We start from the raw sequence: 24754 nt of genomic DNA, 5'->3' as shown, positions 1-24754 counted from the left end.
CTGTGGAAAATTCTGAAAGAGATGGGAAGACCAGACCACCTGATCTGCCTCTTGAGAAATCTGTATGCAGGTCAGGAAGCAACAGTTAGAACTGAACATGGAACAACAGACTGGTTCCAAATAGGAAAAGGAGTACGTCAAGGCTGTATATTGTCACCCTGCTTATTTAACTCATATGCAGAGTACATCATGGGAAACGCTGGGCTGGAAGAAACACAAGCTGGAATCAAGATTGCCGGGAGAAATATCAATCACCTCAGATATGCAGATGACACCACCCTTATGGCAGAAAGTGAAGAGGAACTCAAAACCCTCTTGATGAAAGTGAAAGTGGAGAGTGAAAAAGTTGGGTTAAAGCTCAACATTCAGAAAACGAAGATCATGGCATCCGGTCCCATCACTTCATGGGAAATAGATGGGGAAATAGTGGAAACAGTGTTAGATTTCATTTTTCTGGGCTCCAAAATCACTACAGATGGTGACTGCAGCCATGAAATTAAAAGACGCTTACTCCTTGGAAGCAAAGTTATGACCAACCTAGATAGCATATTCAAAAACAGAGACATTACTTTGCCAACAAAGGTCCATCTAGTCAAGGCTATGGTTTTTCCTGTGGTCATGTATGGATGTGAGAGTTGGACTGTGAAGAAGGCTGAGCACCGAAGAATTGATGCTTTTGAACTGTGGTGTTGGAGAAGACTCTTGAGAGTCCCTTGGACTGCAAGGAGACCCAACCAATCCATTCTGAAGGAGATCAGCCCTGGGATTTCTTTGGAAGGAATGACGCTAAAGCTGAAACTCCAGTACTTTGGCCACCTCATGTGAAGAGTTGACTCATTGGAAAAGACTCTGATGTTGGGAGGGATTGGGGGCAGGAGGAGAAGAGAACGACAGAGGATGAGATGGCTGGATGGCATCACTGACTTTATGGATGTAAGTCTGAGTGAACTCCGGGAGTTGGTGATGGACATGGAGGCCTGGCGTGCTGCGATTCATGGGGTCGCAAAGAGTCAGACACGACTGAGCGACTGATCTGATCTGAGACAGAAGTCCCCAAGATAAAATTTTGTATATTGAAGCAGAAGAGCTTTAGTTCTGGTGTTAGATGGTCCTTGTGCCCTGGAGGAAAAATGTTATATTTAGGTAGATTTTTTTTTTCACTTTCCACTTGTATATAGTGAAATCACAGGAACAAATTTAATCAGATATGAATCTCCAAAATATTCCTTTTTTTTCTGAAATATAGTTGATTTACAATGTTGTGGTACCTTCACATGTACAGGCTAGTGATTCAGGTTTTTTGCAGATCATCTACCATTATAGTTTATGACAATATACTGGGTATAATTCCCTGTGCTATACAGTCAGTCTTTGTTGATTACTTACTTTATGGACATTGCTTATTTTATGGACAGCAGTTTGTACCTGTTAATCCCAAAGGCCTAATTTGTTCCTCTCCCCTTTGGTAACCACAAGTTTGTTCTCTATATCTGTGACTCTATTTCTGCTTAGTCAGTAAGTTCATCTGTACTGTTTTTCTAGATTCCACATATATGTGCTAATATATGATATTTATTGTTCTCTTTCTTCACATTTTATGACAATCTCTAGGTCCATGTCAGTTCAGTTCAGTCATTCAGTCATGTCCGACTCTTTGCAATCCCATGAACTGCAGCACGCCAGGCCTCCCTGTCCATCACCAACTTCCGGAGTTCACTCAGACTCACGTCCATCAAGTCAGTGATGCCTTCCGGCCATCTCATCCTCTGTTGTCCCCTTCTCCTCCTGCCCCCAATCCCTCCCAGCATCAGAGTCTTTTCCAATGAGTCAACTCTTCACATGAGGTGGCCAAAGTACTGGAGTTTCAGCTTTAGCATTATGCCTTCCAAAGAACACCCAGGGCTGATCTCCTTCAGGATGGACTGGTTGAATCTTCTTGCAGTCCAAGGGACTCTCAAGAGTATTCTCCAACACCACACTTCAAAAGCATCAATTCTTCAGCACTCAGCCTTCTTCACAGTCCAACTCTTGCATCCATACATGACCATGGAAAAACCATAGCCTTGACTAGACGGACCTTTGTTGACAAAGTAATGTCTTTGCTTTTGAATATGCTATCTAGGTTGGTCATAACTTTTCCTCCAAGGAGTAAGTGTCTTTTAATTTCATGGCTTCAATCACCATCTGCAGTGATTTTGGAGCCCAGAAAGATAAAGTCTGACACTGTTTCCACTGTTTCCACATCTATTCTAGGTCTCTGCAAATGGCATTGTGTCATTCCTTTTAATGGCTGAATAATATTCCATTGTACATATCTGTCTTACGTCTTCTGAAGCCTGGTGTCTATTGCTGGGCACCTGGGTTGTTCCTGTGCCTTGGCTGCTCTGATACCACCGATCCACCTTCTGTAACTGTTGTTCACCCAAGACAGATCCTACTGCCTCTTGTCATCTGTCCCTATTCCATTTACGGGATGATCTGCTTTTATTTTTATTTATTTATTTATTTATTTTTAATTTACAATATTGTATTGGTTTTGCCATATATCAACATGCATCTGCCACGAGTGTACACGTGTTCCCAATCCTGAACCCCCCTCCCATCTCCCTCCCCATACCATCCCTCTGGGTCATCCCAGTGCACCAGCCCCAAGTTTCCTGTATCCTGCATCGAACCTGGACTGGAGATTCATTTCTTATATGATATTATACATACTTTAATGCCATTCTCCCAAATCATCCCCCCCATTCTCCCACAGAGTCCAAAAGACCGTTCTATACATCTGTGTCTCCTTTGCTGTCTCACGTACAGGATTGTCGTTACCATCTTTCTAAATTCCATATATATGCATTAGTACACTATAATGGGGAGAAGGCAATGGCACCCCACTCCAGCACTCTTGCCTGGAAAATCCCATGGACTGAGGAGCCTGGTGGGCCGAAGTCCATGGGGTCACTAAGAGTCGGACACGACTGAGCGACTTCACTTTCACTTTTCACTTTCATGCATTGGAGAAAGAAATGACAACCCACTCCAGTGTTCTTGCCTGGAGAATCCCAGGGACGGGGGAGCCTGGTGTGCTGCCATCTATGGGGTCGCACAGAGTCAGACACGACTGAAGCGACTTAGCAGCAGCAGCAGCATACTGTATTGGTGGGTTTTTTTGACCTGCTTTTTAAAAGTATTTTCAACTTGAGAATATGTGTCTTTGTTCAATTTTGGAAATTTGAGGGCTTTATCTCTTGCATTATTTCAGCATCTCTCTTCTCTCTGTGCTGTCTTTTTGGAATTCCTCATAGATACATGCAGGTCCTTTCTGTACTATCTTTCACAACAAAGTCATCTTTCTTTTTTCTTTTACTATTGTTATTGATTTACTTTTAATCTGTGATATTTTCTCATCTTTATCTTCCAATTTCTTCAGTTTCTGTAGAGTAAGAGCCTACTGTCTGATTTCCATCTTGTCTTATTTTATTCCTGGCCTCTTGCTCTTCTTGCGTGTGGGTGTGTGCTCAGTCATGTCTGACTCTTTGCAGCCCCATGGACTGTAGCTCACCAGGCTCCTCTGTCCATGGGATTTTCCAGGCAAGGATACTGGAGTGGGTTGCCATTTTTATTCCAGGGGATTTTCCCAACCCAGAGTCAAACCCTCATCTTCTGAGTCTCCTGTGGCAATCAGATTCTTTACCAACTGTGCCACTCATATATGTATACATATAAATACATATATACATATTTAATCATGAAAATGATTTTCATTTTCATTTAGCACATTATTAATTTATAGTAAGTTTCACATTATTTATTGTTTCAAATGATTAAAGCAATGATTTTCCTGTAAACTTTCAGTAAATGTGTTCTTTATATTTTAATTTAAAACTTTTTTCTTCTTTGAGAGGAGCTTGTTTTTCACTGGAGTCTCAGGTACTGATTGGTTCTGAGGATGATGCTCCAAGGAAGTGCTGAGTTATTTCTTCTATACATCCCAAAGTTATCCCAAGGACCACCTTATATTAGTGTCTCAGCTGGGCAGTCTGGCCTTCTCAGATAATGGTCAGCCTCCAAATCTTTGGATTGGTGAGGGGAACCTTTTTCCTGACACCAGATATAGGAACTTGCTTGTTAAACATTGGGTGAGAGATAGATATTTCATTTTCACCTTTCACTGAAGCGTCAGGTTTCTACAGCCCAGCATTTATGATAGAATGTTTTTCTTGAGGAGCTCTGAATCTTTTCTTCATACGGTCCCTGCATAGTTATTAAAATTCAAGTTCCATTTTCTCTTCGTGTGGTAAGTAAACTCTGCACCTCCAAAGTCAGGCTAACAGCTGATATGTTTATAATAAACAACAGCTCCATGTTTATTAAATTCCATTCCTTCTTTTATCATCATATAATAGAAAAGGAGTACATCAAGGCTGTATATTGTCACCCTGCTTATTTAACTTACATGCAGAGTACAGCATGAGAAACGCTGGGCTGGAAGAAACACAAGCTGGAATCAAGATTGCCGGGAGAAATATCAATCACCTCAGATATGCAGATGACACCACCCTTATGGCAGAAAGTGAAGAGGAACTAAAAAGCCTCTTGATGAAAGTGAAAGTGGAGAGTGAAAAAGTTGGCTTAAAGCTCAACATTCAGAAAACGAAGATCACGGCATCCGGTCCCATCACTTCATGGGAAATAGATGGGGAAATAGTGGAAACAGTGTCAGACTTTATTTTTTGGGCTCCAAAATCACTGCAGATGGTGACTGCAGCCATGAAATTAAAAGACGCTTACTCCTTGGAAGAAAAGTTATGACCAACCTAGATAGCGGAGATTGAAAAGCAGAGACATTACTTTGCAAACAAAGGTCTGTCTAGTCAAGGCTATAGTTTTTCCAGTGGTCATGCATGGATGTGAGTGTTGGACTGTGAAGAAAGCTGAGTGCCGAAGAATTGATGCTTTTGAACTGTGATGTTGGAGAAGACTCTTGAGAGTCGCTTGGACTGCAAGGAGATCCAACCAATCCATTCTGAAGGAGATCAGCCCTGGGATTTCTTTGGAAGGAATGATGCTAAAACTGAAACTCCAGTACTTTGGCCACCTCATGCGAAGAGTTGACTCATTGGAAAAGACTCTGATACTGGGAGGGATTGGGGGTAGGAGGAGAAGGGGACAACAGAGGATGAGATGGCCGGAAGGCATCACTGACTTGATGGACGTGAGTCTGAGTGAATTCCGGGAGTTGGTGATGGAGAGGGAGGCCTGGTGTGCTGCAATTCATGGGGTCGCAAAGAGTCAGAAATGACTGAGCGACTGAACTGAACTGAATAGTAGTTATTTTATATTATATTTCAGTACCATTGCCTAGGCATTTTCTTTTTTATATGTTCTCAATGTTACATTCTGATAGAAAGATTTTATCAAACATTTCAATCCTAATGGAAGAATTCTGCATTTTTTGATACTTTTTATGGATATTTTTTTCAATCTTGCAGGAACTGAAAGCACCTGGGTAATTTCTTCTGCTTTCATGGATTTTAAATTTCATCCATATTTTGACAATTCCCAACTATATTTCTAAGCCATTCATTCTCAGTCAGTGGTGGTTTTACCCCTGAGGACATTTGGCAATGTCTGCAAACAGGTTGATTGTCAGAGCAAGAGGAGTGTCACTGGCATATGGTGTGTAGAGGCTGGAGATGGCACTGAACATTCTACAGTCTCCAAGATGTTAACTGGACCCAAAATCTCAAATGACACCAGTGTTGAAAGGCCCTGACCAGCTCACACCTCACATCTATGTTTAATGTCTCCACTCAAATGCACAATGACTTCTGTCAAACAAAATATTCTTTTTTTTTTAATTCACCAAAGTTGTTTCTCACTGGATAGTTCCCATTTGAGTCAAGGGCAACATAATGAACCTGATTACTCAAGTTAGAAACCTTGTGGTCATTCTTGAAAACATCATTTTCCATCTGGTAGATGGAAGATACACTTTAAACACTTTAAATTCACTGATTTTCCATCTCCACTCCCCATAATGGTTCACCATCTCTCATTGGAGCTGCTGGGTGGCCTTCTGTCCCATCTCCCCTCCCTCCACATTCGTTAGAAAAATTAAAATGGAATAAGTCATGTTCAAGTTCAGAAACAGGAAAGCAGGACTTTGACCTGCCTGGACATTGCCTGGATTCCATGCCTACAAGAACAGCAAATCAGATGGCACTCTAGATAAGAAATGGAGTGGGTCTTACAATTCTTGAGCCCCTGGAGGTCTAGTCAACTCCCAAGGTCTAACAAAATCCTACGACTCACAAGGTAAAACAAATAGCATTGCAAAAAGGTTGAAGTAAAAGTAGAGCTGCAGTTTTGCATGCAATTTTGATGATGATATCTGTCTGTGGCCTGGAATTATAAGCAGGAGACCCACAAACTGCAATTTGAAGTCTCACCCATGGGGTTGATCCGCCACTCAGGAACTTTTCCCAGTTAGGACTCCAGATTGCTGTTAATGAGGGACTTCACAGAGCTGTTTAAGAAATGTTGGTCGGCCCAATTTGGTGATGTATGTGCTGTTACTTTTCTCTATTGTTTCTATTTCTTTTCTTTTAATGACTGCATATTTAAATTAATTCAAATGATCATCTATAAAAATTTAAAACTGTGTGTGTAATGAGTGGTGTCTTTTGTTAATGAATCCTTCAAACCTAAAGCAAAAGTAAAACTTTCAGGAAAACAACATTGCCTGTCCCCCACTCATTCTCCACATGGACTCTAGAGTGATCTCACCAAACCTGGGATGTAATCCAAATTCCTTAGCAAGGTCTTTGGGTCAGAGGTGCATGATCTTGGCCTCTACTCTCATCATCCACCTGCAGTGTCTCTCCCTCATTTGCCATATTTCATAAGAGCTTTATCTCATTTTATGGAGGACATGGAATATTTTTCCACTTTCAAGGTTTTGCATGTGCTGATGCTTCTGCCTGAAATGTTCTTCTTCCCATTCTTGGGGTAACTGCTTCTCAGTCCTCTGACCTCAGCCTCCACATCCCTTCCTCTGGGGGCCTTCATTTCTGCCCTAATCAGTAATACAGCTCTCTGCTCACAACTTTCACTGCAATTTTCAATGTTATTATACATATTCTTCCCTAAATAGATGCTCCAAAAAGTCAAGAACCATATGTGTTTAGTTCAGTACTTCTTTTTGGACTTGAGGATATGGCAGGTGTTCAGGAAATATTTATTGAAGGAATTAATTAACACATACCAGAAATTAACCAGGAGTGGTCACTGGGTAACACCAGCTGAAGAGTTTCTGAGGATCTTGAACTTAGAATGACTTCAAATTTCTGGTGTATATGCCTGGACATATGCTATGAAATGTTATACACAGTTACTAAATAGTTAATGCATTATATAATGTAGATACATATATGTACACTATGCACATCATAAATGCATGAGTGTATACATTATATAGGGCTTCCCTGGTAGCTTAATTGATAAAGAATCCGCCTGTAATGCAGGAGACCTGGGTTCAATTCCTGGGTTGGGAAGATACCCTGGTGAAGGGATAGGCTACCCGCTTCTAGTGTTCTATCCTGGAGAATCCCCATGGACAGAGGATCCTGGCAGGCTGCAGACCATGGGGTTGCAAAGAGTCAGACATAATTGAGTGACTTAGCACAGCACAGCACAGTATACTTTATATAAACATGCATGTGAGTATTTAATATGTATATATTTTATGCATCTGTGTGTATTAAATATATTGTTGTTTGTTATTCAGTCTCTAAGTCATGTCCAGCTCTTTGCAGCCCCATGAACTGCAACACACCATGCTTCCCTGTCCTTCATTATCTCCCAGAGTTTGCTCAAACTCATGTCCATTGAGTTGGTGATACTCCCCAACCACTTCATCCTCTGTTGCCCCCTTCTCCTCCTGCCATCAATATTTCCCAGCATCAGTGTCTTTATATATACATATCTATGTATATAATATATGTAAACATAATATGTATTTTCTATGTATGTATAAACATATAGTGCATTAAATCTCTATTTATATATGCTATATGATAAAGCCTTTGGCTTTAATCTTAAAGCTAATATTAACATTGGTGAAGCTTAATGCCGCTGTGACATTGATGACATTTCTCTCACACATTTATCCATTTTCTAATACATCAATTGTCCTGGTCCTAAAAAGCTCACTGATTTTTTTCTGTTTTGTGAGGTCCTATACACCAAACTTTTCAGAAGAATCACTCTATTTTTCAATCTTTATTTGCTATGGGTCAAAATTCAGCTTCCAAAAGTTCATCATTTGCATTTTTATAGCATGAGTGTTTTGTTACTTATAGCTTCAACTGGGAGCAAGTGAAACCAGGTGCTTCAAGTCCTTTTGCAAATGACATAGGGACAGACATGAATAAAAATAAATCAGTGCTCTATGAATGCATATCTTGATAGATGGAATTGATGGAGCTTTGTTTTCCAACAGTAGCCTCTTCTAAAATGGGTCTTGGACTGACCAGTTCTTCAGGTATTGCTTCTCATATTTACATATGGCGTTGGAACAGATTTTGATAGCCTATTGTCTTCATAAAAAAGAACATAATATTCTAAAACAATACCTTATCTCCCACACAAAACACTGGACTGAAGCCATGGATTTTATACTGTTCTGTGCATTACAGGCTCAGATAGCCCCCCGGCTATGAGCTTTGACATGGTTTCATGCTCATGATGAGATAGATGTCAGGTTGGAGAGTCCAGTGTGCTTAAAAATCTGCTCACAACAATAAAAGGAGAGATGTCTATTTTTAACTCTCAGTCTTCCACAATCCTCAATATAAAAGTTCCAGAATTCCACATAAACCAACTAGTTAGATACTGGATGGTTAAATATATGGTGGGGACTTAATATCATTTTTAAGAGTATTGTCATTCATACAACTGGCAACAGGAATGCCAAAAAATGCTTCAATCAAAGCCATGTTAAAAAATTTTAAAAGTATCACTTCTTGATCATGAAAATAAACATTTTTATATGCCTCTCAGTGAAAGTAAAAATTTGTTCCCAGAACAGAGCTGATTTTATATGAGTTTAAATCTGCTAATTGTTTTTTCAATCTCTCGCTTTAAAACACACTAACTAATCAGTTGAACAAAGCTCTAACTGGCTATTATATCTACTTGCAAACTAGCAAATTCAATTTTCGACATAACAACACAAAGTAAAATGAAGTGGAATGCTGTGATTTTAAGGGGGCTTTGCCCTCCTTTGTTCTGTGAACTTCGCCAGCTTTCACACCACAGCAATCTCACAGCCCTTTGTTCAAACTCACAACATCGAATGTAAAGAACGGCTTTACATTGTGATTTTCTTACCCGAGGAATCCAAATGCATCAAGAAAAATGCTCACCAAGGCTTGGAACAGAAAGAGGTATTTATTTCACATGTGCCCGAGTTCTGTGTAACTCAGCATCATGGCAAATGGATTGAGATTGCAATTCTGAGCTGAAATTCTGTCTCCTGTGAATCAGAAAGGCCAAGCATATGGACTAAGAAGATAACAATTTTAAAGAGTAGGTACCCATCTTGGAAAATGGTCATTGTCATTTCAATATGCTTGAGTAGAATCAGACATGAGAGGGACACTGAAAAACTTGAGGGGCTGACCCTTCTCTCAATTAGATGGCTGTGAGACAATGTTTCCCCTTCAGCACCTGGCCAAGGTTTCAGTTTATCTTGGTGTGTATAAGTGATACAAATTCTCTCAGGAAAGTGAGTCACTGTTACAGAGTGGAGAGTCCTGGATGGACTTGTGTAGGCCATGTGGCCTGACTGTCACAAGCGGAGCTTGTAAAGTTGGGTGGATTTGGATATGAATCTCAGATTGTCATTTCCTGGCTTTTCTTGGACAAATTATTAACTTCATTCTTTAATTTTCTCTTGTGTCAGATAGAGTGGAGAGGACTAAAGTAGATACTATTTTTTGAAATATATCACAGTATATATAGCAGCCTCAAGGTGTGAACCTGAAATGGTAATTATCTTTTTTTTAATTTTCATTTTATATTGGAGTATATTTAATTTACAATATTTGGTTAGTTTCATGTGTACAGCAAAGTGATTCAGTTGTCCATTGTCTTTCAGGTTCTTTTTGCTTACAGGTTATTACAGAATAGTGCCCTATGCTATATAGTAGGCCTTTGTTGTTTATCAATTTTATATTTAGTAATGTTTATATGATAATCCAATCTCCTGATTTTTTCTTCCCTTGCTCAATCTTTCCCTTTTGGTAACCATAAATTTGTTTCCTGTGTCTGTGCGTCTGTTTCTGTTTTGTAAATAAATTTATTTAGACTTTTTTTTTTTTTAGAATCCACATATAAGTGATTTATTTGTCTTTGACTTACTTCACTCAGTGTGACAATCTCTAGGTCCATCTATGTTCTTGCAAATGGTATTATTTCATTCTTTTTATGGCTGAGTAATGGTCCACTGTACATATGTACTGCATCTTCTTTATCCAGTCAACTGTTGATGGACATTTAGGTTGCTTTCATGTCTTGGCTATTGTAAATAGAACTGCTGTGAACATTATTATGTTGCATGTACTTTTTGAGTTTTGCTTTTCTCCAGATATATGCCTGGGAGTGGGATTTCTGTGATCATATGGTAGCTCTGTTTTTAGTTTTTTACAGTGCTTGCATAGTGGCTGCCCCAAATTATATTCCCACCAACATTGTAGGAGTGTTCCCTTCTTTCCACACCATCTCCAGCATTTTTTTCCAGCATTTATTATTTGTAGAAATTTGATGATGGCCATTCTGACTGGTGGGTAGCTATCATTATTAAATTAGGAGATCTATGTTGTTATAACCTTCTATAACTCACAGATTATCATTTTCAAAATATAAATGAAAATTGATACCAAACGAGCCTACATAATGACCAGTTCTCCAAGTGTCTCATTCTACTCATTATTTGCCTCTTTCTTTATGTCCTGCTCTTCTCCGGTGATTCAAATGGTATCCAGTATTTATTTAAGAAACTTCCAAAGAGCTGAAATATAAGACAAACAAGAGGTTTGTATTCATTAGGCAAAGCTGATTTAGCTGTCATTGTCCCAGGCAGTAGAAACAAAGCTATGCATTTCTTAAGAGAAACAAGATGAGAGGGGGAAAAAAATGGGTAGTTTTTAAGGGAAGCAGGAGAACAGGACAGAATATCAAGAGCTATATCTCTGTATCTCAGAGAAAGAGGATAAATCTGAGTTAGTGGAAAAGGGAGAGAACCACTGGAGATTTTACATAGATGAAATGGCTGCATATGGCAGAAAAAGATTCCAATAGTCAGACATTGCATTGAAGAGGCTTTTTACCTAAAACAAAATAGAAGGTAATGATTCTGCAATGCACTAAAAACAAAATGGAAAGAGAGGAATACAACTGATAATGGAGGAATAGATCTAAGACACTGAAAGCTGTTGAAGGGGATGATGTTGCAACAAAGGGAAGCAGATTTACAGGAACTGGCTTCTTGAACTTTGCTGTCTGGTTCCCATTACTCTTTCTCTTCAAAAAAATGTCACCCATTCCTTTCAGGGCAGAACATTTTGCCAAATATGCTATTTAAATATTGATTTTAGAACATTTCCTTGATCTGAAAGCATGCTACCCAGATTGCCATAAATCCAAGTTCTTTCTTTCCAGAGTCCTTGTCATGATTTATTTGAGGAGTTTTTTTGTTTTTTTGTTTTTTTAACCAAAGATAAAAATCAAAGAAGAACAGAGCATCAAGGGCACAAAATACACAATTCCTGACAATAAAGTGCATTGGCTGGAGCTATCATGAAGGATATTTGAGATATTACATAAGAGATTTTGATTCATAAATATATCTGAAAAATAACATGCCTTTTTTAGTAGGAACAGTTGAAGAACAAAAAGAAAAGGCTAAAGGAACTCTATATAAAATTAGTTTTTCTTATGTGTGAAAAAATTAGCTAATGATTCTGATTTCTATTCTACCACATATAGACAGATATTAACCTTTACAGTTTCATGATCAAAGATTTGAAGAAGGAAGCTGCTAAAAAAAAGTGATCCCTTATTTTCCTCTACTAAATCCCAAGATCTAAGGCAGTGCTTGGCACATAGTTGGCACTCAAGAAATAGTTATCACATGAACAACTCAATAAAGCCTTAAGGAAATAAAGTTAAAAAATTATGTAGTCATCACCAGTTAAGAGCTAATTATACCAGAAAATCCTGAGATCTGGTTTAATCTCATGGTTTGGGGCACCCTCACTTAAATTAAAAGCCTCAATTCTGATAATAGTAAATCACTTGGTTTTGAATCAACTGTGAAATCAGCCTTTTCATCAAGGAAACCCTCCCCCCCCCCCAAAAAAAAGAAAGAAAAGCAATCTACCTCTTTATCTAGATTTATTGTCCTGTGTGTGTTGTGTGTGTGTGTGTGTGTCCCTCAATCTTTCTGAATCTTTCTCAATGATACAAACTCAGGTGACCTTCTCTGGTAAACATAGTTCCCTTTAGAGATGACTACTGATGAGATAACCACAGGTGCATAAAATGAATCTAAGCCAGAGCAGACTATTTCTATTGCATGGTGTTTCTGGAGTATCTTTTCATGTTATCTGCCATAGCCATGACAGTTTTCTCAGAATGGTTAGTTAATTCCCTCCAAATCTCTATGTAATGGCCTACAATTATGTATGAAAACTACTTCAAAATTAGACCCATCCTGCCTCACTCCTTGATTTCTTTGTAACTAAGTAACTTCTAGAGCTTTTAGATCATGTTTCCACATCCTCTCCCCCAACACACATTCCAGTCCACCCCAACAGACTCTTTTCTCAAATGATTCTCTCCTTTAAGAACAGAAAAACTCATTAAAAAAACATGGCAAGGGATAGAAGACATGTGATTCTTCTTCAGAAACCACTGAAATGAATGAAGAAGACGCAAAAGGGAAAGAATGATGTGCCTAGTATAAAGCTATAAGATGACCATCACCAAAAGCAGAACGCAGAGTGCAGATTTCTTTGAAAATAAACCAGGGTCTAAGAAACCTAACAAAGAGAAAATGGGATTATACCACCAAAGACACCGCCATTTTAAAATCAAAGGGACAGAGAAAGCAGGATAGAATGAAGGAAGGCTGTCAAACTCGCTAACTGCAAATCACAGGACTACTCAGGCTGCATGATTCTACAACACAGGACTGTGAAGCTCTTTAGTTATGAAGGTACCCTCTTCCTCAAGGAAATGGAATGATGATGCTGAAGGTGATTAAGAGATCATCAGAGCTGATACTCTTACCACAGGCTCGGGGGCCACAACTAGTTCCTTCTGCTTTCACTGGGCCAGGATGCCTCTGCTCACTGCCCTCCCAGACATCAACATGAGCAGGACCCTTTCAGAGAGCAACAGGGACAGAGCTGTGGGGGTGATGCTGCCACCTCAGTGGTCCCAAGAGGTGGGGCATAGAGTCAGAGAAGGTTATTCTCAAGACTTAAGAGCCAATGAAAATCACCTTTCTAGGTTTCTGACTTGCTTGGGACTTTTCCCTCCTCCTTTTGTCCCTATTTTTCCTTTCTGAACGGTAGTGTTTATCCTATGCTTGTCGCGTCATGGTATTTTGGAAGCAGTTAACTTGCCTGGTTTCCCAGGTTCACAGCTGGAGAGGAATTTTGCTTCAGGATGAATCATAACTCAAGTCTCCTACGCATATGACTTCGATGATTTTTAAATAACACTTTGAACTTTTGACTTTAGAGATGATGCAGAAACAATTTAGGACGTGAGGGTTGTTTGCATGGAATTAATGCATCTTTTATGCAAAAAGGATGTGAAGTTTGAAAGGCTAGTGCTATAGAACGAATTGTATCACACTTAAAATTCACGTGTTGAAGCCCCAACTTCATGTGATGGTATTTGGAGCTGGGGGTCTTTGGGAGGTTTAGAAGAGGTCGTGAGGATGGAGCACTCATGATGGGATTCGTTCCCTTGTGGGAAGAGACACCCAGGAGCTTGCTTCCTCTCTCTCCACCTGCACACCCCCAAAAGGCCATGTGAATACACAGCAAGGAGTGGCCATCTGCAACCCAAGGAGAAAGCCCTCCCCAGATACTGGCCCCATTGGCATCGTGATCTTGGCCTTCCCCCTCACCAGTACTATGAAAAGTAAATTCTTGGCCTATGGCATTTTGTTATGGCACCCCAAGCTGCCTAAGACAGAGACCAAAACCCTAACCTAGATGTGTTACCTGGCAGATGAGGTTAAGATAGAGATTGGGGAACAGCAGCTGTTGCTGAGGGTGGCACATGAAAATACACAGAGACACCTGTGCTCTGCAGCAATGCTAGCCAGTAGACATTCTATAATGATGGAAACATCCTCCACCTGTGCTGAGATGAGGACAGAGTATCCATTAAAGCACCCATGGCTACTGAACATTTAAAATGTTGCTAGTGTGACTGAGAAAATACAATTTTAACTTTATTTCATTTGAATTTTACTTGAAAATTTTCAGAAACTATTTCCTACAGCCTCTGAGAAAATTCTAAAACTCTTTGAAAAACTATTTCACCTAAAAAGATTAAAAATTTTTAAAAATCAACACAGAATTAATATAGAAGCAGAAAATTAAAACTGAGTTTTCAAAAAAGGAAATTTGAAGATAAATTCATTTAGAAGAATTAAGACTAATTAGAACCAGTAAGAAATAGGATACATACTGCTGAGATAAAGTTGGAAATATAAAGAAAACCTTTGAGAAAATAGTAAATTTTGTGAAGGAAAAATATAGAGAAAATTTAGTGAATAAGGAAAATACAATTCAGAGGCAGATTCCATACACACATCATACATATCTCTTTATCTGAAAACCTAACAAATAGAACCAAATAATATTCAAATATATATTGTAAAAGTATTCCTGAAATGAAGGAAAATATAAATATGTTGATTCCTTGTGTTCTAGGAAAATCTGATGTAGAATGACCAGCTTTAAGACATGTCTTGAGAATTTATTAAAATTAAAGAATGAAGAAAAAACACAATGTGCACCAAAATTTGTAAAGCAAATCACCTACAAGTTAGAAGAATCCAGGGTGACCTCAGAAATCTTATTAGTAATGTTCAAAGCCAAATAATAGATTTGCAATGTCTACAAACCTCCAGGGGCATTTTTGTTTTGAAAATAAAATACGAAATCCAAATTTCCTATCACCAAGCTGTTGTTTAAATACATCAATAAAACACTGTTATTCACAAATGAGGATGTCTCTGTGAATATAGAACTCGTGAGTAAGTCTGTAATAATCATCTGATGAAGAAACGTGTCAGCAAAGAGATGAAGGAGGAAAAACAAAGACCTCAGGAATGCAGAAGCTATAATTGATGGCGGGCAGGAAATCCATGCACACAAAGCAATAAGGCACCTGTGAGAGGCGGAAGCTAGAAGGTAAACAGTAAGAAGATTAACAATGTGAGCATGATGATACATATTTCAGAAGTTAGTTCATGAAGGAAAGAAGTAGGGGAAGAACATCTAAGAGCATGGACATCTTCATCTGTCATTGGAAAAAAATCATGACATGCTTTCTAAACTTGGCTTAGAAAAAGACCTAAATCAGAGATGTTTCTGTTGATTGCAAGCATTAGAAAAACAATCAACCTAGATTAAGTTGAAGCAAAAAGGTGAATCAATGAAAGATACTGAGCCATTTCAAGGAAAGAACAGGAAGGCATCTCCAGGGCAACAAAGGCAGCAGAAACAACAAAACCATGGGCTCAGCTACACCCGTTGTCAGCTCACGAAAAAGAAAATCTGACTAAGATCTCCAGAATATTGCCCATTAGTACTTTAGTTCTGTTTTTTCTCTTTTCCAGATCTAAAATTCTGAGGCATATTCTCCTAGTCAGTCAGGCGTTCAATTCTGAACCGATCAATGATGACAGCAAACGAAGCTAAATAAAGGGATGTTGTTTGCCCAGTGGAAATCACACGTACATCCCTGAACCTCTCAAATAGGGCCTGAGGGCCCTGACAGAGGGGAAGTGACACAGTGGGTTCCAGGTCCCCAGAAGAAGAGGAGTGGTGGATAGACAAAATAAGATGTAGGTTGTATTTGCTTCAAATATAATGAGTCACCATTTATTTAATAGCTCTCACCATCCACTGTAGTTACCAATGTTATTCACCAGATAGTTCATTACCTGATTCTCAAACTGCTTTGTCTGATGACTTGTAACTGAAAGTACCAGCCCTTCAGAACTTCCCTTCACTCAGGCACAGCAATGGAAACATCCAGGCTGCTCATCTGCTTGATTCTCCAGTTTTTATGAAAAGCAAAGCCTTCCTGCCAAGCCGGAATGGACATTTGCCAGTAGAAATCTAACTTAATGGTTTCCAGCCATGGAGATTTGAAGGTACTTTGTTCCTGTGACACTACTTGATCTATTATATCGATATTCTAACCTTTTCTTAGATTTCCCATGTGATTATGCTTTGCCCTTTGGCTGCAACTGCACCCTGGCCCAACAGTTTCTTTCTAATGCACTTCATTTCTCTTTCTCCTCACCTGCTAATAAGGAAACACCTGCCACAATGTCTGATCTTCTGTCAAGGTAGAGGAGGAGGTTCCTAGGACTGTTAGGTCCTGAGGAGAGAATGCCTTCTTTACAGACCAGTCTTCATGTCAAAGGACACAGATACTGGCCCCAGAGACAGAAGAAGGTAAAGCATTTTTACCACCACTCAACCCAAAATGTTTGCCTTGGCGTTTAATTATTTATCATACTGCTACCAAGTCCAAGCTCACTCTGCTCACTGCACGACAGGCCAGTAAATCCAAAAGACGAAGTGTTGAGGGAAGGAATACAAAGTTAGTAGACTGAGAAGATGGCAGACTAATGTCTCAAAACAACCATCTTATTGGGGTCTGGATTCCAGGTTCTTTTATAAAACAAAGATGGGAGTAAGTGAGGAGGAAAAGTAAAAAGGTCATTAATCTTGCAAATATCTCCTGGAATGGCCAGCTTCAGGGAAGGGGTGTTAATTTCTTCCTTACTGCAGCCATCCACAGGTGGACAGGGTCCTGAACAAAACATTTTGGTTTAGCATTCAGGCAGAGGGGTAAGGGTTCCCTGAGGCAGGCCATTATGTATAAACAGTATCCTTTTAATGAACAAAAGAAATGGGAAGCAAAGGTTAAAGTGAGAGAAACAGATGCAACATGGAGTCAGTTCTTCACTCTAATAATATGCTCCCAGATATATTTTTCACCTAAAATTTGTATTGATGAGCCCAAGGTATCTCGTCCTCATGATTTTCATGTGGCTTATTTCTAGACCCCTTCCCCCAAACCGTCAAACCTCTTGGGAATCTGATTGATGCCATAAAACATGGCAACCCATTCTAATATGAAGAATTGGACAATCTTTATGAATGTGAGAAGACAAAAGAAAATTAAAGGTGTACCTTCTATAGTGGGGCAGGGGGGTGCTTTTTAATCAATGGACTAAAGCTGTAGTTCTGAACCTTAAAGTGATAGCTTTGCCTTTCAGGGGACAGTTTGCAATATCTGGAGATATTCTTGGTTGTCACAACTTGGAGACCTGTTACTACTAGCATCTGGTAAATAGTCTAGGGCCAACATCAAAATTTAATTAGGAATCTAAGTCCTTAATTAGGAACTTTCTACTTTGGGTGCCACCATGTCACTTCTTTTTAACACATGTATACCTGTGGTGGATTCATTTTGATATTTGGCAAAACTAATACAATTATGTAAAGTTTAAAAATAAAATAAAATTAAAAAAAAACAAAAAAAAAAATGACTATCAAATCAAAAAAAAAAAAAATAAAATAAACATATTCTCTCTGCTTGCAACTAACAATACAGGAAAATGGAAATGACACAAATAGTACTGCCATAATTGTCAGTGAAACTCTCAGGAAAGTCCTATATTTTAACTGTCACTTGTTACCTGATTGAGAGAGAAGACTGACTCTCTCCTAGGAGATGCTATCCATTTTTCAAAATTCTCTTATGAAAGACCTAAACTTTGCAAGTTTAACTGTAAAGTATTTTCACCAAGTTAGAGAGGATACGTGAACTGCAGTTAATTTTTTTAAAGTATTATATGGTCAAAAAATAACATTGACTTCAAAATTTAGTACTCCTGAGGGCCTGAAATGAGGATGTAGAACAAGATCTCTTGTTCTCCTAAACAGAAGTTGAGCCAATAACATAGAGTACTTTATGAGCCAGATAATGTCTGGTGTCCTGGAGCTAAAGAAAATGTTGGCACGTCTTGCAAAATCACAGCTGTTTCAGTCTTATTTAGTGACTGGCCACAATCCCTGCAGCCCAGTTTGCCTTTTGAAATATAGCTCAGCTAGCTATTCTGCAGCATGACAAAAAGGCCCCTGACAAGGAAAGGTTTTTTTAATCTCTTTGTCTCAAAAGCTTTAAAAATCTTGACAAGCACTGCTAAGAAACACACATTATTTTTTAAGAAGATGCATAGAAATTTCTTAATGCATGCAAAATTGTGTATGTTTTTATAAACAAATAAAATGCACTTTGGAGACATGAGGGTAAAAAGATACCTTTCTAAGAAGAAAAACAAAATGTTGAACTAATTTAACTATATGCAGTGCTAGTATAAGAAAGGATTTCTGTGACTTCCTTCATGTACAATGTGCATTTTAGACTGCAAAACAAAGTCTGCCTGTAACCCATCTGAGTCAGACCTTTCAAGCAGATAATCAACTAACAATTTTTAATCAATTAAAGGATGAAATGAAAATAAACTTAAGCTGTTGATCAAATGGTAGCATTTAGTTTTTTAAATGATGTGACTCTGTTTTGAAAGTTGTTAAAATTTCAAAATTTTAAAATCATGACACTCAAGTAAATACAATTATAAGACTCTACAGTCAAAAGTTTATTAAGCCAAAATCTTAAAAAAGGTAAAACCGCAACTCTTATGCAAATATAAAATGAACATATTCAAAGATTTTATTAAAATAATTAATAACAAGAAAACTAGTAAGAAGACACTATGATTTCAAGAGGGCTTCAAAAGCTAAATATTTACAGGCAAATGTTAGGATAAGATTATTGGACAAATTAAAAAAAAAAAAAACTGGTTAATGTCCAACAGGGTAATAATTTGTAAAGCCATTAAGGTAGGATTGTTTTATCCACCAGACAGAAATTATTTGCATCTCCCTGGGGTAAAAATCTACAAGTTAACCTCTGCCCTAGAGCATTGTTAAATAGTCCATTCAATTCAAAATGAAGTCCAGCATTGCACTGAAAGAATACTTGGGGCTATTTCCAAGTGTCCAATACCTTTTCTGACAAGTCAAATCATCTTTCATTCATGAAAGTTCCTGATTCTTGATAACATTATTTATTCTTGAGAGAAATACCGTCATCATCTTCATTTGACTTATGTATCAATGCCATTTCCATATCATATTTTCAGGCTAGGGCTCTAATGTGCCTTATTTAATCTGTACTGAGATAAACATTAGAATTTCATAAGACAATATATAGATGAACCTACATTTAGGTTATTTTATTTCAGTCACTGGATATAATTTACCATATATCTAAAAGCACAATGGTATAAACAGGCTATTACAGAAGTTTAGAGATTATAAATATTTTGAACATAAGTCTAAGACATTTTATATTTTAATAAGTTCCCCAGGTGCCTAATAAATTTAATAAATATGAATGCTACCAAGGAAGCCTTAAATATAATAGTAAGACTCACATCAAGCAAAGAAAACCCCAAATTAGTATCTTTTTATAATTTATGATATCTGTTAGTAATTTGCATACCACCTAAAAGAGTGCTAAATGTACACCAAGGGAAGGCATAATATCATTATTAATGATATCAAATATATGCATACACAAACACAGTCTAGTGTAAGTCTCGACTATACAATTGTTTCTTTTATCATGGATAAAGGTAGCAAACACTCCCCCAAAGTTCACTTCTGAAAAGCAGTTTACCTATAAAACAAGATAAAAACAAAACAACAACAACAAAAACACTGACAAAATAAAAAACACACATCTTTAATTTTTAACATTTTTATGACATATTTTTAAGATATGTATTTATTTTCATAATATCAGTTTAAAAAAAGAATCACACAAGAATAAGCTTCGGTATGTCTGCCTACGTAAACTGCTCTATTTTAAATTTATCAAATTGTAAATAAAGCCCATAATGTGCAATGTGAACCAAACTGCAGCCTAATGAGTACATTTGAAAGGCAGAGTATTCTCATTGTTTCAGTAAGAGAAGAGTATTACTTATTAGAATGAAAAGCCTGGCCTCAAGTCATTCATCATTCAAAAATAATATAGCATGAATTATCCACTGATTCTAAAACAACATATACTGTTAAAAAGCAAAGGTGACTAAATTAAACATGTGTTCCTGGACCTGTCATTTGATACTTTGCATTTCAGAAAAACTGGAGGCAAATAAACAATGAGACCCACCAGCTGGAGGACCAAGTTGTCCAGAAGTGGTATAGGTTAAGATGCAAAATCAAAGCCACTTCTGAGGAACCTGAGATTTCCAGCACCAGTATCACAAAGTTGGACAGGATGGTATATTCCATGAAAGGCATATTAAAATGCAAATATGTCACCTAGATTAAGACAAGGTATAAGGCAACTTGACAAAGAGTTATTTTAATGTAGAGTTTGCATCTCCAGACTTCTGTTAGGCCAATTTCTCATTAATATGCTGATTATTGAGACACAAAGTGATCTTAAAAGACCAAATATAGCAGGTAGCAGTGGAGACTCAGCAGAGTCCACATGTACTTAGAAAGTATGGGGCGGAGGGTGGGAGAGGCGCACTCAGGGCTACGGAGGGAACGCTGAAGACAGCATGGTCTGGAGGCCAGCTCTCCAAGGGTCAGCTGAGAAGTGAGGGTGCTAAAAAGTAGGGCTTGAATGTAAGCCTAGAAAAGTTATAGAGGATCAAATGATTCCCTTTTCCTTTGACTATGTTTTCTTATAATCTACGTTTTATTATGTCACTTTGCCTCAAACGTTTGTATAAATTAAAATCTATAGATAGGTTAGCCTTTATCATACTGTCTTTAGTAGTTCTAATCTTCAGTGATGCTGAGTGACCCTTATTAGAACACAGAAAATGGGATGCACTTTAGGAATAACATGCAGAATTGAGAAAACAGAGGATAGAATGCATTATAAATATTCTTAAGTTATGTTTTTAAACTGAAAGAAGTCAGTATAGTAGCTTCTTAATAAGAGGTGAGGGGGGAGGGTCACAGCCATTTGTTCAAGACTTCAAATCTCTATGTGAACATCTATCAAACACCATGATGTAGATGCCTCCAAGGATATGTGGTGCAGTGGTAAAGAATCCACCTGCCAAGCAGGAGACATGGGCTTGATCCCTGGATCAGGAAGATCCTTTGGAGAAGGAAATGGCAACCCACTCCACTATTATTGCCCGGAAAATTCCATGCACAGAGGAGCCTGGAGGGCTGCAGTCTATGGAACCTGGAGGGCTGCAGTCAATGGGGTCACAGAGTCGAACATGACTTAGTGACTAAACAACAGAGTTCAGAGAGAATTGTTTGAGGTTAAATATCCTCCAATTTCCTGTTTCTAGTCATGTGATTTCACTTGAGGAGAACTGATCAGAGTTGGATTTTAACTTATTTTGCTCCTATTTTTCATATTGGAATAAGTCAAACAATATATTCAAACATACTCAATATCTGGTCCTATTGTCAATATCTGGACAATATCAATTAATTCTGTTTAAATATAATTACAAAGAACAAGCTTGAAGAAATCCACTATTATTTATGAAATAAGCAGAAATTATAGCCTATCCTTAGTAAAAATGACAAAAAATGTAAAAAGAACATCCGCCCAACCAAAAGACACTCAATAAGCGTAGTTTCACATATGCAACTTCATACCTAAAGATTGAATTTTTAAGCCACCAGACATAAGTTGGACCAAAACAGAGAGTAAAACTACCTAATGTATAAACTCTCAGATGTAGGTTTCTATACTGATGACAAAATGTTAATACATTTCCAAAAGGGAATGGAAAATGCGATTCTTGTGTTGAGGATCACAAAGCTGGCTGATCATTTTTAGATACAATAGAATATACACTGGAGGTTTTACAAATAAACCAACATTTCTCCTTAAAATTACTATAGAGTCTGAAGTTTCTGAAGGTTATACACCTCCATTTTCCAGCGTAGAGTTGCCTCTGGGTAGTGTTGAAACTGCTGTCTGTTCTAACAATCAACAACAGAAAGATATCCAGAACTGTTCCCATTAGTATTTGGTTAGACCAGCAAATGGCATCAAACCTGATTTATTAAAGGAATCACCACTTCTGGTTCATACTATCCTGTTAACCGATGTGACAGATGCTTTAATACAACTAACTGGGATCAAAATTGCAACTATTCTGTGCTCAGATGTTGAGACTCCGAGTCATGATGTTAAAGGAAAATGTAAACAGATACATCTTAGCAGTATATTTGCAAAAGCTTTTAAAGACTGCTATTGTGCTCAGGTTCATCGTATTTACTAGATTAAATTCATTTACTTTGTGTATTCATCTCCACTGCCTCATCTCTAAAAGGACTGGACCGCTAGCCAGAAGACCTTTTCTTATTCATTCATAGGTAACACTTTGGCCCCGTGTGCGTTGATGTAGGTGAGCAGGATTTTGGCTCTCTGTTCTATCACATCGATTAGCTTTTCGATGCCCTGTCTACCTCCCTGACTCTCCCAGTAAACTTTATCAAGAAACAGAGACTGAAGGAGTTTCTGCCGTAAGTGTTGGCTCTTCAAAACAGAAACTGCAGATTCGGGAAACCTGAAAAGAGAAAATGATATTTCATTCTTCGTAATTGTTTGGAAATATTATGCCCTGCCCAGTGGTTCAGCCAGTCATTAATCTGGTATAAATCATACTATCAGATAATATCTTGAGAATCGAAACATTTCTGTCAGCGTCTAGCTTACACTTCTCAATAATTATATACTAGAAGAACAGATTTCAAAGGGACTGAGTTTTCTATACCACTGAGAACTTGACATACCAATGTCTTACTTAAGATCATTATATGTAGGCAAAGAGAGGGACAGAATTAGCAAGAATTCTGATAATCTGGAAAAGTACTTTCCTCAAATTTAAACTCCATTGAGCCCATAAGCGAAGAAGGCAATGGCACCCCACTCCAGTACTCTTGCCTGGAAAATCTCACGGACGGAGGAGCCTGGTAGGCTGCAGTCCATGGGGTCGCTAAGAGTCGGACACGACTGAGCGACTTCACTTTCACTTTTCACTTTCATGCATTAGAGAAGGAAATGGCAACCCACTCCAGTGTTCTTGCCTGGAGAATCCCAGGGACGGGGGAGCCTGGTGGATTGCCGTCTGTGGAGTCGCATAGAGTCGGACACGACTGAAGCTAAATAGCAGCAGCAGCAGCAGCACCCATAAGAAACCACTTTAATCTGTTGAGTAGAATCCTATCCTCTTAAGTATCAGCATGAGATTATATGCAAGAAAATATGAGAAGCAAAAAAAAATGCTGACATTTCAGTAAATTACTCTTCCTGAAGCAGAGTTGCATGAATGAACTTAATGAGAAATTATACAAAATACATGTGGTGTAAAGAAAGAAGTCATACCAAAATGCCCAATTAAAGACTGAAATGCTTTTTATTCAGATAATACTTCAGAAATTCTAAGAATCTGGAAACATTATATTAAACCAGAATATTAATTTATTGTCAAATAAATTTAACAAAACTCAAGTTTGAGGGCCAGGGCACTCCACAAGGAAGCACCTTTCTGGAAAACCTGAGGTCAGTTTAGAGGGATCCTTGCTGAATTCCCTAAAGAAGGGCATTATGATTCCTGCTTTTCATTTAGAAATAATAAAGGCAGGGATACAGCACATACATTATCTAAAGGATTTAGTAAAATTTCTCGTTCAAAATTATAAGCAACATTTTGCTGAATCTCCAATTTGGCCTCTCTCCCAGCTTTCATTAAAATGCTGATGAAAGTACAGTACAAATACTGGGGTTTAAGAGTAAATTTAGTAGTTCCTTAAAAACTAAAACAGAATATATATTTGTTCCAAGAGTACAGTTTGCCAAGAGCTTCAGTCCTCTAAGCATCTTTTCCAAATGTCAATGGATCACGCTGGGGATGGCACTGAGGGGGCATGAATACAGCAGTCCATATGTTCCAGCATTTCTGATGCTGCAGAGAGACCAAAGGCCAAAGAGCTGGACATGCTTAATGAGTCTGAGTAAGTGTGGAATTAAATAATGTTAATCAGATGCTCGGAGCACCCCAAAGACATGTCCTTTATAGTTTAGTAACCACAGTATTAATTAAGCATTTTTGCTATAGGAAGTATTAATAATCCATGATTTATTAATTCTCTGGCCCTTGAACTAACTTAGCTGTGGCAGAATGTACAAGATGAAACCACTACATTCATGGATCTCTTTAGTGTCTAATCCTTACATAAAGGAAAATCAAAAAAATTACCTGACTCTGCACTATGCTGCTTAATGGAAATATTCTATGCATAAATCTGGTTAGTGAAATCTTCATTTTTGCCTTTGAATGTGGAAATTACATATTCAAAGAAGA

General features: G+C 38.1%; 1 protein-coding gene across 2 annotated transcripts in view; it reads right to left on the bottom strand.

The window, feature by feature from the left end:
• Positions 1-19039: 19039 nt before the first annotated feature.
• Positions 19040-24754, bottom strand: part of GASK1B (golgi associated kinase 1B) — a 76451-nt gene continuing 70736 nt past the window's right edge. For both annotated transcript variants that reach the window (XM_019977564.2, XM_019977563.2), the window contains one exon: positions 19040-22957. In XM_019977564.2, coding sequence (XP_019833123.2) covers positions 22750-22957 — 208 coding nt within the window. In that variant the 3' untranslated portion in view covers positions 19040-22749. The remainder of the gene's footprint in view (positions 22958-24754) is intronic.

Source organism: Bos indicus, chromosome 17 (assembly GCF_029378745.1).
Source record: "Bos indicus isolate NIAB-ARS_2022 breed Sahiwal x Tharparkar chromosome 17, NIAB-ARS_B.indTharparkar_mat_pri_1.0, whole genome shotgun sequence".
In the NCBI taxonomy this organism is placed as follows: domain Eukaryota; kingdom Metazoa; phylum Chordata; class Mammalia; order Artiodactyla; family Bovidae; genus Bos; species Bos indicus.
The sequence above is the reverse complement of the archived record's forward strand: the minus strand, read 5'-3'. Positions and strand labels throughout refer to the sequence as shown.